The sequence below is a fragment of the Panthera tigris genome, chromosome A2 (genome assembly GCF_018350195.1).
Source record: "Panthera tigris isolate Pti1 chromosome A2, P.tigris_Pti1_mat1.1, whole genome shotgun sequence".
In the NCBI taxonomy this organism is placed as follows: Eukaryota; Metazoa; Chordata; class Mammalia; order Carnivora; family Felidae; genus Panthera; species Panthera tigris.
The window spans coordinates 166,506,567-166,520,490 of NC_056661.1; the positions used below are offsets into that span (position 1 = coordinate 166,506,567).

Here is a 13,924-nt window from a genome sequence, read left to right on the forward strand (position 1 = left end):
CTTCGCGACTGTGTACGAGGCTGGGTCAAGGCACATCTTGTTTCCTAAGTCCTTGTTTTGGACATTTGTCTGCTTTTGGTATCAGGTGGTTTCCCCATCAGTGACACGTAAGAGAGGCTCTGGGAAACCGAGAGCGCGGTCAGCCTGTTGCTCAGCACCTGCCTGTCCTTGGCGGATGTGTACGTACCGCCACACGACAGCCAATGCTGACCAACCGTCATCACCGAATCCAATGGACAATCAAAGCCTCCGTCTGACATTTTCCCTTTTTTTGCCTCGTCAATATCTTCCTGGAAGATGGCTCCCAGCATTCATCCCAACAGGTCAATAAACACACTTGAAAACAACACACCCCCTGGGCGACTGGCTGACTGCGGCGGGAACAAAGACTGGATGTTTCCAGACCGTCAGCTTCAAACTGCACTAAAATACACATGGTCATGTGCTAATTCCATCCAGGCTCCCCCGCCAAGGTCCAAGGTCATCCAGGGCAGAGTCTGGGCCCACACTTGCCACATCTTGTCATCGTGTCCAACCAGATAGTCTCCAAGATAAGCCTGTCTTTTCCTCATCAGTGCCCTGCGAGGCATAGACTTGAGGACTCGACCACTTAGAGAATCTGATCAGAAATAACCACCTTATTTCCATAATTCTAAGGTATCTTCGTCCCCCATTTTGACTCCTCTAAAACCAGAAAACATCTTGCGATTAATACGTACCATTAACATGATTTCCCTCCCCTCCCCTCTCCTATATATATTATAAATACAGTTGATCCTGGAACAGCATGGCCTTGAACTGCGCGGGTCCACCGACGCGTGGATTTTTTTCGATAAATACAAGGCAGCACTGAAAACGTACTGTCTCTTCCTGGTGATTTTCTCAATAACGTTTTCTTTTCTCCAGCGCACTTCATTGTAAGAACGCCGTGCGTGATGCACAGGATATACAAAATACGTGTTAACTGACTTTTTTAGGTCACCGGTAAGGCTTCCGGTATACAGCAGGCTGTCGGTGGGTAAGTTTCAGGGGAGTCAAAAGTTAAATGTGATTTTCAACTGTGTGTGGGGCTCGGTGCCTCAAACCCGTGTTGTTCTAGGATCGATCGTATATTTATAATATACGAAAAATATAACAGATGGCGTGTCTCACGGCAAACGGCCTCTTGGAGGCAGGAGACCGGTTGTCACACAGTGTCCCCTCCTCCCTGACGCCCGCACCGTCAAAGCGTTAACCCGCCAGTGCACCGTCGGTCGTACCTGCGGAAATCCAGGAGGGACCTCGCGGAGGAGGGCACCCCGCGGTCGCACCAGCTCAGGAAGTGGAACTGGGTCACGGTGCGCGTCTCGTTGGTCTGAAGGTTCTTCAGGTAGAAGCTTCTCACGAGGAAGTCCTCACACCAGATGTGCTCGGAGACCAGGTTCACCTGGATGGGGCGGTGGGGGGGGGGGGCATTGGGAACGTGAAGCATCATGGTCTGAACACGGAGGGATTTTCAGGAGCCAAGGGCGAATACCGGGGGGCAGCTCGCGGGCCGACGGCGGGCTGCACGGCCCCTCCCACCGACTCAATTTTGACAGGGTTTACGCAAAAGAGAACTCTGTGCGTTTTAATGTCACGTAGACGCATCAGTCAAATTATTAGAAAAGCGTGTCTGGATTCAAAACTATTCCAGCTTCTGTCTTTTGTAATTCCGAGCTGTGTAAGCCTTCAAGGACTACTGTACTTTCGGGCAGGACACCAGCGGGTTCCACCGGAGCTGACATTTCACCGCGGTGGTGTCACCGAAAGGCGGAGAGGAGCCCAGCGGGTTCACACGGAAACCGTGACCCGGCACTGCTCGGGGTCAAGCCCGTTCTCAGCCCCCTGAAAGCCACGGCCGCGTGATTTAGGGTTAATTTTCACACTTCCGCCGTGGGGCTTTGGCATCCCGATTTTAACGCAAAACCATGCACGACATAGCACTAGCTGCTCTGCCCGCGTTCACTGGGTTCGTCGTTGACGTGGGTGGAAAGTCCAGCAAGAGAAAGAAGCTCGTGGCCGGGCGGCCCTCAAGGAAGGTCGGATCTCAGACACAAGCCCCCGAACGCCAGGCGGGGACCACTGAGCTGTGAGAACAGCAGGGGAGTCTTTCCTAAAACAACCCCCCGCCCCGCCCGCCGTTCCTCGGCGCCTGGCTCAACGGGCCTCCCCGGGAGGTAACTCTTTGGTCCTCTCTGTCTGGGTCTGGAATCACGAAGCTTTAAAGGCGAAGACCGGGCCGTCTACGCCAGAACCCGCGGGGCCACGGCCGTGGGGAGGGGCTGGGTGTCTGGGGACCACGGGGCCCTGGGGACGCCTGGCCCGCCCACCAGCCTTCTCAACGGGGAGCTCCCACCGGGCGGGCGGCGACTCATGCTCCTCTGGGCCCTGCGGGCAGGCGCTTGGGGAAGTACCTCGTAGACGTGGTAGAGGCTGGAGCCTTCATCTGGCCAGTAGTGGCAGCATTGGCAGATGCCGTTCTCCGAGAGGGAGGTCAGCATGACGATGACCACGCAGCCGCTCTCCCACACCATCTGCACACAGAGAAAGGCCCACGGCCACAGCGTGACCAGCGATCCCCCCAGGCAACGCTCGCGCCGCTCAGATACACGGGCCAGATGCGCCCTGTGCGCAGACTGGACACTTTTCGCCACCTCTAAATACCCCGTGGTTTCCACGCTCCGTGAATTATTTAAAAAAAAAAACCCCAAACAGCCAGTGACTCATTCCATGCCTCTTAAAACCTCTTCAAATCCACGTTCAGCTGTCTGGCCTCCCAACTTTTGATCTGTAAAGGGAACTTTCCATACCGCAACACGAAACAGACACCATGGGGTCTGAAGGCCCCCCCCCCGCCCCCCAGGAGCGGGCGGACGCGCACCTCTCTGGAAACGTCCGCTCCTCTGTGTGGCGCACACTGAGACTGGTTGACACAATCGGGTTTTGTCATGATTCTGCGTGACATTCTTCCCCTGTCCCACCAGCAGCCAGCTCTGCGCATTACAGAAAGCGGTCACCGGGATTTCATTTACTTACACAAAATACGGCAGTGCGGCTCAATGAAAACAAAACTGATTTAATAATTCATGACAGCCACACAACAAGGCGTCTCTGAGACAGAGTGAAGCGATGAATGGACCCTGAGACGTGGAAAACTGGCAGAGGACTTCTCAAACACAGCTCCTGACTTTGTGGCTGTGGCCCTGTGTGTTAATACTTTGAGCGTAATTACCAAACCATTAATCCTACGGGGTACGCTGAGGCAGCACTGCAGACTTTAAAAAAAACATTTTTTTTTTAACATTTATTTTTGAGACAGAGAGAGAGAGAGACAGAGCATGAACGGGGGAGGGTCAGAGAGAGAGGGAGACACAGGATCCGAAGCAGGCTCCGGGCTCCGAGCCGTCGGCACAGAGCCCGATGTGGGGCTCGAACCCACAGACGGTGAGATCATGACCTGAGCCAAAGTCAGACGCTTAACCGACTGAGCCACCCAGGCGCCCAGCACTGCAGACTTTGATGAGCATTAAATTACAGAGTGGAGAGGAGTCTGCTTTTCCTGCTGGGGGTTGTGTTAACGTCACAGAAACATTTGTAAGCGACTGCATTTAGATGTAGGTTCAGTAGATAAGAGAACTCCTATTTCTTTTATTTAAAAAATTTTGTTTAATGTTTATTTTTGAGAGAGAGAGAGCGTGAGACAAGAAGGGGCAGAGAGGGAGGGAGACACAGAATCCGAAGCAGGCTCCAGGCTCCGAGCCGTCAGCACAGAGCCCGACGCGGGGCTCGAACTTACGAACCGTGAGATCGTGACCTGAGCTGAAGTCGGACACTCAACTGACTGAGCCCCCCAGGCGCCCCTTTAAATTGCATTTTAAAAACAGACACGTCTACGATATTTTCTTGACTTTCAACACGGATTAAATTCCTGCATGGTAAGACTAGTCGATCCTGTTTAAGGCCCTTCATCGTGTATCGTTTATGTTAGCATTTAATGGGAGTTGCTGAAGCATTCACGAGAACGCCCACAGATAAGTATGAATTGTGCCCAAGCCCGTACACTTTCAATGTCTTTGGTGCAAATCCCACGACGAGGCGAGAATTCAAGCCGTGTGTGTTTCTCGCAGCCGTCAGGCTCCCAGACCTGCCCGCCGGATCGGTCCTTCTGGCACACGACAACTTAATGTGTCTTTAGAAGGTGGAGAAGCTCATTGAGGCCATTACGAAAATGAGGAGGAACACAGATTTTATGAGTGTAATAAAACTACAATGATCTAGACCATAAACTAATCACCTAACACTCTACTTGTGCCACCCAAGTGTGACATTGGGAAGCCCTCATTTGGAGAGGGGCCTCCCCTCCGCGCGGCCCCCGCTCATCGGGCCGCACTCGGCACTTCCATTCAGGGGCCCGCCCGGCTCTCCGAAGACTTGCTTAAGATTAAATCCAAATGAAACTTAATTTAAACAAACAATCCCAAAGGCACTCTTGGGGATAATATTTCTTTGTAGGTCACCGTGTGTAAGAGCAGGGAGGGGAATTCACTAAATCAAACAAACAGGCGGCCCGCTCGGGCGCCAACATCACGAGGCCGTGGCGGCTCCGAGCCTGCCAGCTTGGGGGGGCCTGCGCCTGTCTGTGCGCGGGGGTCGGGCACGGCCGAGTCGAAGCGGCTGGCCCTCACCGCACGCTGCGGAAAGTTCACGTGGACTCCGCCGGGAGACAAGGCTCCAGGGGAAGTTCCAGCTAACTCAGGTTCCGCTTATAACCAGGGACAGCTCCCACCATTTCCCCTCCCTTGGCCTGGTTTTCGTGGGGGGGCAGCGCCCAACTCCAGGGGGAGTTTCTCCTCCAGGAAGCTGCTGTCGGCTCAGGGGCCCCACCGAGTCTTGGAGGCGTCCTGAAACAGGCAGTTTGCTGAGCGAGTGAGCTGACCGGGTCAGGGCCACACGCGGTGATTTCTAGCACTCTTCTGTTAAGTGTCCAAGAACAGGACAGGCTCTAATCCACCACGGCGGGGTCCTTAGAAGAGGAGAGAAACCCCACGTGAGAGCAGACACAGCGGATAGCAGGGGAAGCCATGTCACGAAGGAGGCGGAGACCGAGTGACGTGGCCACAGGTCCCGGACGGCGTGGGGCCGCGAGACGCTGCAAGGAGGACGCCCCTCTCACCACTCAGCACGGCCCCAGGGCTCTCAGAGAACACACTTGTTGTCAGCCCCCCAGCTTGCGGTCATTTGTTGCCGTAGACCAGACACGGATACGTTAGCCCCTGAACAACTGGGGGTGAGGGGCGCTGACCTCCGCGCAGTCGAAAATCCATGTTTCACTTCTGACTCCCCCAAAACTTCACTACCGAGAGTCTCACCGATAACATAAGCGGCGATTAACACATATTTTATATGCCGTATATATTATTTGCTACATTCTCGTAATAAGCTGGAGGAAAAAAAAATGCTATTAACAAAGTCATAAGGAAGAAACTACCTTTACAGCGCTGTCCTGTACTCCGCGTGGAGCGGGCCCCGGCAGCTCAGACCCGAGCCCCAGGCTCCGCTTTGTGCTCGCCGTGCGTGGCCTTCCCGGGGGTTGGGCACGCCAGCTCTAAGCTGCATATACTAACCTAGCTAGAGCATGTGCAAAGAAACCGTAGCGTCCCTTCATCCGAAGTCTTTTTCGGGTACTAACCATTCAGCAAACCAAGCTCTTTCGAAGCCCCGCCAAGACCTGATTAAAAGAGAGTGGCCCACCCCAAACAGCAGACGCCCAGGCCGTGCTGTCTGCCAGGGACCCAGTTCCTCCAGACTCAACTTTCTCCTTCCTCTACCTAGATCTCTTGTGATGTGTCCCTCTCCACCCTGTATCACCCTCATCACGAGCTCCCGTCCTTCTCCCACCAGACTGGCATCTGCGAGGAGCCTAGACGCTGGGCTGCCTGACGCCCCTACCCTCCGCAGCGGCTGGGACAGTGATGTGTTAGAGCGGATGCTTGGTGGAAAACAATACGTACGTTTAAAAGACGTCATTTGAGTATTCCTGTAAAAAGAGTAACTCAAAGAAGAATGCTGTCAAAGCCATGCCTGTCCCAGGACCCGCTTAACGTGCAGAAGAGCTCTTTTATTTTTTATTTTTTTATAGACCGTTTGCACTCATGTCGGAGCAGCTGGTACGAAGTAGACGGCTCTCCCCAGAGTGGGCTCCACACCCCTGCAATCCTGACCGCGCGGTTCGTTTCGGCGGTACTTGCTTTCGTGGGTGGGGCGGAGGTAATCTTAAATCTGGCAACGAGGAAGGAGGCTGACTCACATTTTTAAACGATGAGTCAGTTTTTGAGGCTTAACAGTACGTGCATTTCCCTCCTTGTGAGCTCACGGACGTCAGCTCTGCTGTGGTCTCAAATAGATCAAACAAGAAAGAACCCACAAGTGTCCGTAACGCCTCTGGCAGAGGAGACCCCCCTGCCCAGAACACAGGCCTCAGCGACGTGGCGTTAAGCCCTCTGAGGCTCAAGTTCTGCTTCTGCCCTGCAGTCCCGGGCTCGGTGTCGAAGCGTGCACTTTGGAGACGGTGATCCGAGCAGGTGACGGGTAGTAACGTTATGTCTTCTGCACGACTCACAGCACCCCCAGCTGACCTGCTTCTTAGTAAACAAATGTGTCCGTGTGGGCTTGCCTTCGAGATGAAGCGACGGGGTAGCGGAAGGAGACGCTGCCCGCAGTGCTGGCGGTGGCCGCGGAACGCGGCAGGGGCAGGTGGGCAGGAAGCGCGCCTGGCGGCCGTGAAGGCGGGTCCTGAGCCCAGACCAGTCACGGCCACCACGCGATCTTCTGTACACAGCAGCCCCCACCTCCGGAATAGTTTTGCCCCGGCAAGAAAGAGCCCTCTTCAGAAGACGCAGCGGCCTGTTTCGTCGTCCAGCAGATGGGACTTGGCTGGGTGTGAGTGCCTGTCATTCGGGAGTTTCCAGAGCTCCACATGGGACATTTTAATCCAACCTGTGAGCAGTCCCTGTGGCGGTATTCGCCACAGGGATCTGCCCGCATAGGACGTTACCGCACCTCAGGGACCTGTCACCGCTTAGGACCGTTCACAGTCCCCAGCCTGCTTCACCTTTCAGGTTAAATATGCACCTGACATATTGTATCCTAGGTAAAAACACCCGGTGGCCATTTTTCTTTTTAAGATGGGAACCTCATATCAATGCATCAGATCCAGTTTTGCATCCCAGAGGAGGAGGAGGAAGGGAAGGGGGGGTGAAGGCAGATGAGGAGGAGAAGGTAGACAGGAAGGAAGGAAGGAAGGAAGGAAGGAAGGAAGGAAGGAAGGAAGGAGGAAAGAAAGAAGGGAAGAAGGAAGAAGGAAGAGAGGAAGGAAGGAAGGAAGGAAAAGAAAGGAGGGAAGGAAGAAGGAAGGAAGGAAAAGAAAGAAGGAAGAAGGAAAGAGGAAAGAAAGAAGGGAAGAAGGAAGAAGGAAGAGAGGAAGGAAGGAAGGAAAAGAAAGGAGGGAAGGAAAAAGGAAGGAAGGAAAAGAAAGAAGGAAGAAGGAAGGAGGAAAGAAAGAAGGGAAGAAGGAAGAAGGAAGAGAGGAAGGAAGGAAGGAAAAGAAAGGAGGGAAGGAAAAAGGAAGGAAGGAAAAGAAAGAAGGAAGAAGGAAGGAGGAAAGAAAGAAGGGAAGAAGGAAGAAGGAAGAGAGGAAGGAAGGAAAAGAAAGGAGGGAAGGAAGAAGGAAGGAAGGAGACAGGAAGGGAGGGAGGAAGGAAGGGGACAAGGGAACCAGTAAGACACGAGCGCAATAGCGAGCATGTTTTCTGCTGTGATCCATGATATCAGCTGAGAAAGAAACTCACGTGTGTTTTTCACCGAGGCCCGAGTTCGAAGCTTGGCAAGAGGACACCCGCACTCTCCGTGGCGGTGCTCCCCAAGCATAACCGCGGACTCCCCTGCAGAGCAGGGCTTTCCACCCCAACTTTAAGTACGGCAGCGTGACAAAAGTTTTCTTCTATCTTTAAAGGTCTATGAGTTTAGGTGCAGGAAATTCAACAAGACTGAATATTTGAGGGGCGCCTGGGGGCTCAGTCGGTTAAGTGGCTGACTCTCAATAGCGGCTCACGTCATGATCTCACGGTTTGTGGGATCGAGCCCCACGTCAGGCTCTGTGCTGACGGTGCGGAGCCCGCTTGGGATTCTCTCTGTCCCTCTCCCTCTCCCTCTGCCCCTCCCCTGCTCGCGCTCTGTCTCTCAGAACGATGATGGGACCACCTGCCCTCTCACCCCCGCCAGACCTGGGCCGCGAGAGCAGGGCAGACACACAGCAGACTCGGTCCTCGGCCCATCCAGCCTCCGGGCTTTGTCCGACTCTTCTTCCGGTGTTCTCGTCCTGCCCCCGCCCGCCCCCGCGCACAACGACCTTGGAAGGGAGAACGTGTGCGTTCTTTGGCTCCCCTCTCGGAGCTGGCTCAGGGTTTTTTCTTGGCCACCGTAAGAACCGTGATCGAGAGACACCAAAAGATAAAAACACTGTTTAAACCCAGCCCATCGCTTCTGGGAAGGAGAAGGCGTGCTTCCCCAGCTGACTTTACAGCAGAAAGTCTTCAGAGAGCGGACGACCCAACGGGACCGCAGGCTGTTTTTCTTGCTGAAATGGTAACGGCGAGCGTGTTGACGCTCACCGGGCACCCGCTGAACTCCCGCTGCCCCGAGCGGGTCCCGCCAGCCTCGGCTTCCCTCTGAAGGGGCTCACTTGTCAGGCAGGGCGGGCACGGCTAGAAACTCACGAGCGTCCTCTCGGCGGGGCCGCCCTGTGGTGAACGGGGAGCGAGAGCAGTCCACCTACCACGGGGACCGTCCCGACTCCTGGGGCGGGGCGCTGCCGCGACCCGCGTCCGGGGGCTTTGCGCATGCTGGAGTACGTTCACACCTGGAAACGGTCCTCACGTGCCCGAACTCCTGGCGTATGACCACCACGCCTCCCAGGCACCCCGCACCCAGGGTGGGGAACGCGTGGAAGCTGCCTCGCGGACAGCACGCGGCTCCGGCAGCGTCCCCCGAAGATACGAGACGAGAGATGGCAGGCAGCCGCCTCCTCCCCTGAGGACAGGGTGGCGGTGACGGGCCGCGTCGGGGCCAGCCGGAGTAGGGACGCTGCTTCGGAGAGAGAGCAGCCGCCCGTGGCCAGGATGACAAGGACTGGCCAAATTCCCCGGGGGCATCCTTCCTCCTGCTGCCCGGCCAGGCCCACGACTCCCCAGCTCACATCTCAGAGATGTCCCTTCTCCGAGAAAGCTGCCCTGATGCTCCTTTGGAGATGGCTGGCGCGGTGGTCGCCGCCCCGGCAGGTGCGGAGCTGACTTCCCTGCAGGGAAACCCCGCGCCCGGCGAGCTCTGGGACACGCCTACACGTGTGTGAGGAACACCAGCTTCGCGGACTCGGCCTGGGGAAGAGCGACACAACGGCTCCGAGCAGGGCGTTTACTCTGTGAACGCGGGGTCTCCACGGTCAGACTGCTTTCCCTTCTTTTCTATTTATGGACCCGCGATGAGTAACGCCCTCCCCGCCCCTGCACCTTCTTCTTTGTAAGGAGCGCAGGTCGTAAGAAGCGTCCAAATCTCACAGCTTTGGGTTAACACGTGCCTGGCCTTTGGCCGGCCGTGTGGATTTGGGGAGGTCATGTAGAACCCCCCCCTCCACCCCGGACATCAGCCTTCTGGTAGGATGGGGGTCACGACTTTCTCTGTGGTCAAATACACATAACACACGACGTACCTTCGTAGACATTTTAGGTGCACAGTTAAGGGGCGTTGGGCACACTCACGTTCCTGTGTGGCCGTCACATCACCGGCCCCAGAACGGGCCATCTTCCCAAACCCAAACTGTCCCCAGCAAACTCCAACTGCCCTCACGCTGCCCTGCTGCCCACCCTCCTTGGACCTGACCCCCTCCGACCTCACATGAGGGGGACCCCAGGGGCTCAAGTTCATCTTTGGTCAATAGAGGCGTTGACTGAAGTCACATCTGAAGCACCTGCCCAGGGTCTAGCATACAGTAAGCCCTCAATTAGTGTTATTCTCTCTTCCCGCTCCTTTCCTTACGTTAACTTGGACTTAAACGTTCCCTTTGCACACATGCGTGTGTGTGTGTGTGTGTGTGTGTGTGTGTGTGTGTGTGTTTCTCTCAGAGCAGCCGTGTAGGCCCCGTTACACGTAGGGGGACGTCCTCCCGGGTGAGGATACGCGTTCCCACCTCAGGGGCCGGACCTGTGGACGACGGGCCTTCATCGCCTTCTCCTTCCCTGCCCTCCTGACCCAACGTCCCTCCCGGCACAGATCACAGACACCAGAGCAGCTGGGTGCCTGTGGGCCGTCAAAGGCTGTGCCCGCTCCAGGTGTTGGCTCCTTCCCGGACGTTAATGTAGACGCACCAGGAGCCTCCACGTTTCTGGACGTGCTGGGACTGGCTCTCGTCCCCCGATGACGACCTGCCCTGGCCCTCACTGCCCTTCTCGCCCACCCTCCTCCTCTGCCCCACCCGCCCAGCAGCCTCTCTCTGGATTCCCTCGGTGGCCGCGGGTCTGTCACAGCAGCTTGGTACCAGGTGCTCGATTGATGCTCTTTTCTTAGCCGCTGTCACGGGTGGAACAGTGTCCCCCAAAGGTCCTGCACACCTGCAGCCTGTGTGAACGTGACCTTCTCTGGAAACCGGGCCTCTGCAGAGGAGGCCGCACTGGTCAGAATGGACCCTGAGTCTAACGGCTACGACCTCCTAGGAGGGAAGTTTGCTCACAGAACAGACACCCCGTGGGCAGTCACCGTGCGGATGCAGGCAGAGGCGGGAGCAGTGCGTCCACAGCCGTCCACACCGAGCGGTATGCCCGCGAGCCTCCACGGCGGGAGCGGCGCGTCCACGAGCAGTGCCACGACCGGAAGCCAGCCGCGGAGGCGCAAGCCCGGATTCGGACCTCTGGCCTCGGGAGCTTCTGTGCCACTTTGTTACAGCAGCCAGAGCAGCCACGGAAAAGTTGTGCCGACACCCTTCCCTCTGCTGCTTCCTCAAGACCACGGCGTCGCGGTCAAGGGCATTCAGATGGGACAGAGCGAAACCGGCTTCTTCAGGACAGGATTTGTCAGCGGCTTCGACGTGCGGTTGTGGCCAACAGTCCCCGGAGGGGCGAGCCCGTCGGCCACAAAGCCTGCCTGTCCTGGGAGACCTGGTACCACTTTGAGGGACGCTGGTGTTTCCTCGGACAGAGCGACCGTGGCGGCTGCCGTGTGTCTCGGGTGGTCTCATGCTTAGTTTCCTGGCGTTACTTCACTTAGAGAAGTTTTCTTCCATCTCACGGACGTATCTCTTGGGTGTCGGGCCCCCACACGCTCTCGAGAACTTAGGGGCTGCAGATACTCACGGAACGAGTCACCCCAACGACCACAACCTTCTGTGAGAAGCGCCACTCCCACGCCACGTGGCCGTGGGCGAAGTACGAGCCTCTGAGTCCTGCGGACCACAAAGATCATGTGTCCAAGCACACGGCTGGTAGCACCCAGCCTGGTCCGTGGGAGGTGGCCGGTGGCCTTGAGCAATGACTCCCGCCGTGAAGTGCCACAAGCACTTGGGGGCGATTCTGTGCGTAAGAGCTGTGTCGCACGTGTGAGGTAACGGCCGGGAGAAAGGAAACAGCCTGTGTCTGGGGCCCTGAATGCCGCACGGAAAGACGCACGTTTCGGAGAACGGTTAAGGCAAAGTGGAGCTTCTGCAGAGACACGGGAATTCCGTCGGCAGTCTCAGAACCTTCCAGGTCCTTTTCTCCGGAGCGGAAGAAGCTGGGGACCCCACGCAGCGGAACAGCACCGAGCGGGTTCTCCTTGGAGCATCAGCCATGCCAGAAGAGCAGAGCCGGGACCCACGGGCTCACGGGGCCCCCGTGGCCCCGGTGCCAAGTTCCTGCCTGAGCGCTTGTGCCGGGACCGGGCGGCCCGCGGGCACTGAGCTCCCCGTGCAGGGAGGCACCCCGCTCAGGCTGCATGACCGCTGTCGGGGTGACGTGGAGAAATCCAGCATCTGGTGGGTGGTGGGACCGGTTCCTCGGCCCCCTCCCAACGCTGCAGTTTGAGGGCTCTGTGCCGCGGTTACAAGTTTGGGCGCCACGACTCTGAGGTCCGGTGTGTTTTATTTTTTCCAGTAGCGTGAAGGTCGCTAGGGAGGGGCCATGCAGACGTGCTCCAATCTGGGTTTCCGCTTGCTGGGGCGGGGAGGCCGTGGTACCCGTGCAGCGACACGCTCACAGGGCAGGGGGCGCCGGCAGGCCCCCTGCGGGCCCTGGACCCGTCCCGACTTTGCAGAAAGCCGCTGCGGAGACGGGTCCCTCCTCCGGGTGGAGAGGCCGGAGAGGGCTGACGGGCAAGTAGGGCGGGAGCGGGAGCCTCCAAGGAGCAGAGGACACGTGCGGCACGGGTCAGCTGAGTGACCCTTAGCCCGGTGACGCGTTTGCCCTCAGGAGCTGCTGTCACCGCCGGGATCCGAAACAGCCCAGTCTTCGCGCGTCACCATGCTGCTGTGGGGGGACGGCTTGCCGCCCTGGGCCTACGAGCTGCTGCGTCCACGTACGTGCCACAGCGCTGGCGGAACCGCCGTCCCGACCGCGTCCTCCGCCGGACGGGAGCCCTGCGGCCCGGCCGGTGCCCGGGGAGGATGCCTGCTCTCGGGTCCTGCTCTCACTGGCTCGAGCTCTCAGCGGTTCTCAGCGCCTGGGCCTGGCTGGGTGTCAGGGACGTGCGGAAGGAGACAGACCAGCCAGGCCTTTCGAATGCATTAAAGAGAATCTACGAGGGAGAGAAACTATGATTTGAACACCATTTTCTACCCTCATCAGAGGAGAACAATAGATGAAGACACATTGAACACCTTACGACAATTTAAACGCTTATTAATTCCATTTCCTCATGTTTCATAAGGTACAACTGTACGGGGGTTAACAAAGTAAGGGTCTTTAAAGCATTCAGTCCCTCAAAGGGAATTTTGTATCCTCGAGTTTTGAAAACAGAAGACCGATAATAAAACCTTAAAAGACTCATTTAAATTCTGAAAGCAGGTAACACTTGATGAACGCCTCTAAACACGTTTAAATGTGCTTCGTGGGATCCGGGGCATCGCGCGCCATCAACACGTAAGATCTGGTTTTCAGAAGGAAGTCTTAATTAAACGAGACTCACCTGCCAGAAGTCGGCCACGGTGGCGGGCAGGGGTCCCTGGGTGGCGATGTAGGCAGGGTTCCTGGGGTCATGGTCCATCTGCAGAGATAGGATTACAGTAACAAAGGTTAGCTACCAAGCTAGCAAAGAACCCAGGAAGTAAAGCACCGGCTACGGAGGAGGTGAAGGCGGCCCGTCCCGCGCCCAGTGCCGCATCGACACACGGCGTGCGCGGAGGCGAGAGAAGCAGGCTGGTCTTCCTTGGGTCCCCCGGGATGCCCCAGCGCTTGGCGTTGAGGGGGAGCCCTTGCGGCCCGTGCTCGGAGCCTGGGGATGGCGTGGGGATGCCTTCCGTACACCTGATACGCAGGTAATGGGAGAGCAGCACGAGCCCGAACGAGGACGGCGGACCGGAGAGGCCAGAGGCCAGCGGTCGGCGCACAGCGGGGGGTGTCACCACCGCAGCGTCTCCACGGATGCCACCGTTGCAGAGCAGCTCAGCCACGTGTCGCCCGAGCGGCCTCCACCCTGGCCACCGGCCAGCGGGAGCAGCCTGCACGCCCACCGTAGGCCACGTGCAGGGCTCACGGCATGCCCTCTGTGAGAGCCACAGGTGCGGGGCAGGGAGTGGGGAGGACCAGGCTCTGGGGGGGCGGGGAGCCCGCGAACCACCCCACCCCCTCCGGGTCCGGCAAGAACTCACGAACAGGTGCACCTTGCC

The 13,924-nt window shown here is 57.4% G+C and overlaps 1 protein-coding gene across 10 annotated transcripts in view; it reads right to left on the reverse strand.

The window, feature by feature from the left end:
* Nucleotides 1-13,924, reverse strand: part of PTPRN2 (protein tyrosine phosphatase receptor type N2) — an 809,627-nt gene that overhangs the window by 22,226 nt on the left and 773,477 nt on the right. For all 10 annotated transcript variants that reach the window (XM_042976545.1, XM_042976559.1, XM_042976565.1 and 7 more), the window contains 3 exons: nucleotides 13,225-13,302; nucleotides 2,436-2,555; nucleotides 1,260-1,426 (listed from right to left, as the gene is read on the reverse strand). In XM_042976545.1, coding sequence (XP_042832479.1) covers nucleotides 1,260-1,426; nucleotides 2,436-2,555; nucleotides 13,225-13,302 — 365 coding nt within the window. The remainder of the gene's footprint in view (nucleotides 1-1,259; nucleotides 1,427-2,435; nucleotides 2,556-13,224; nucleotides 13,303-13,924) is intronic.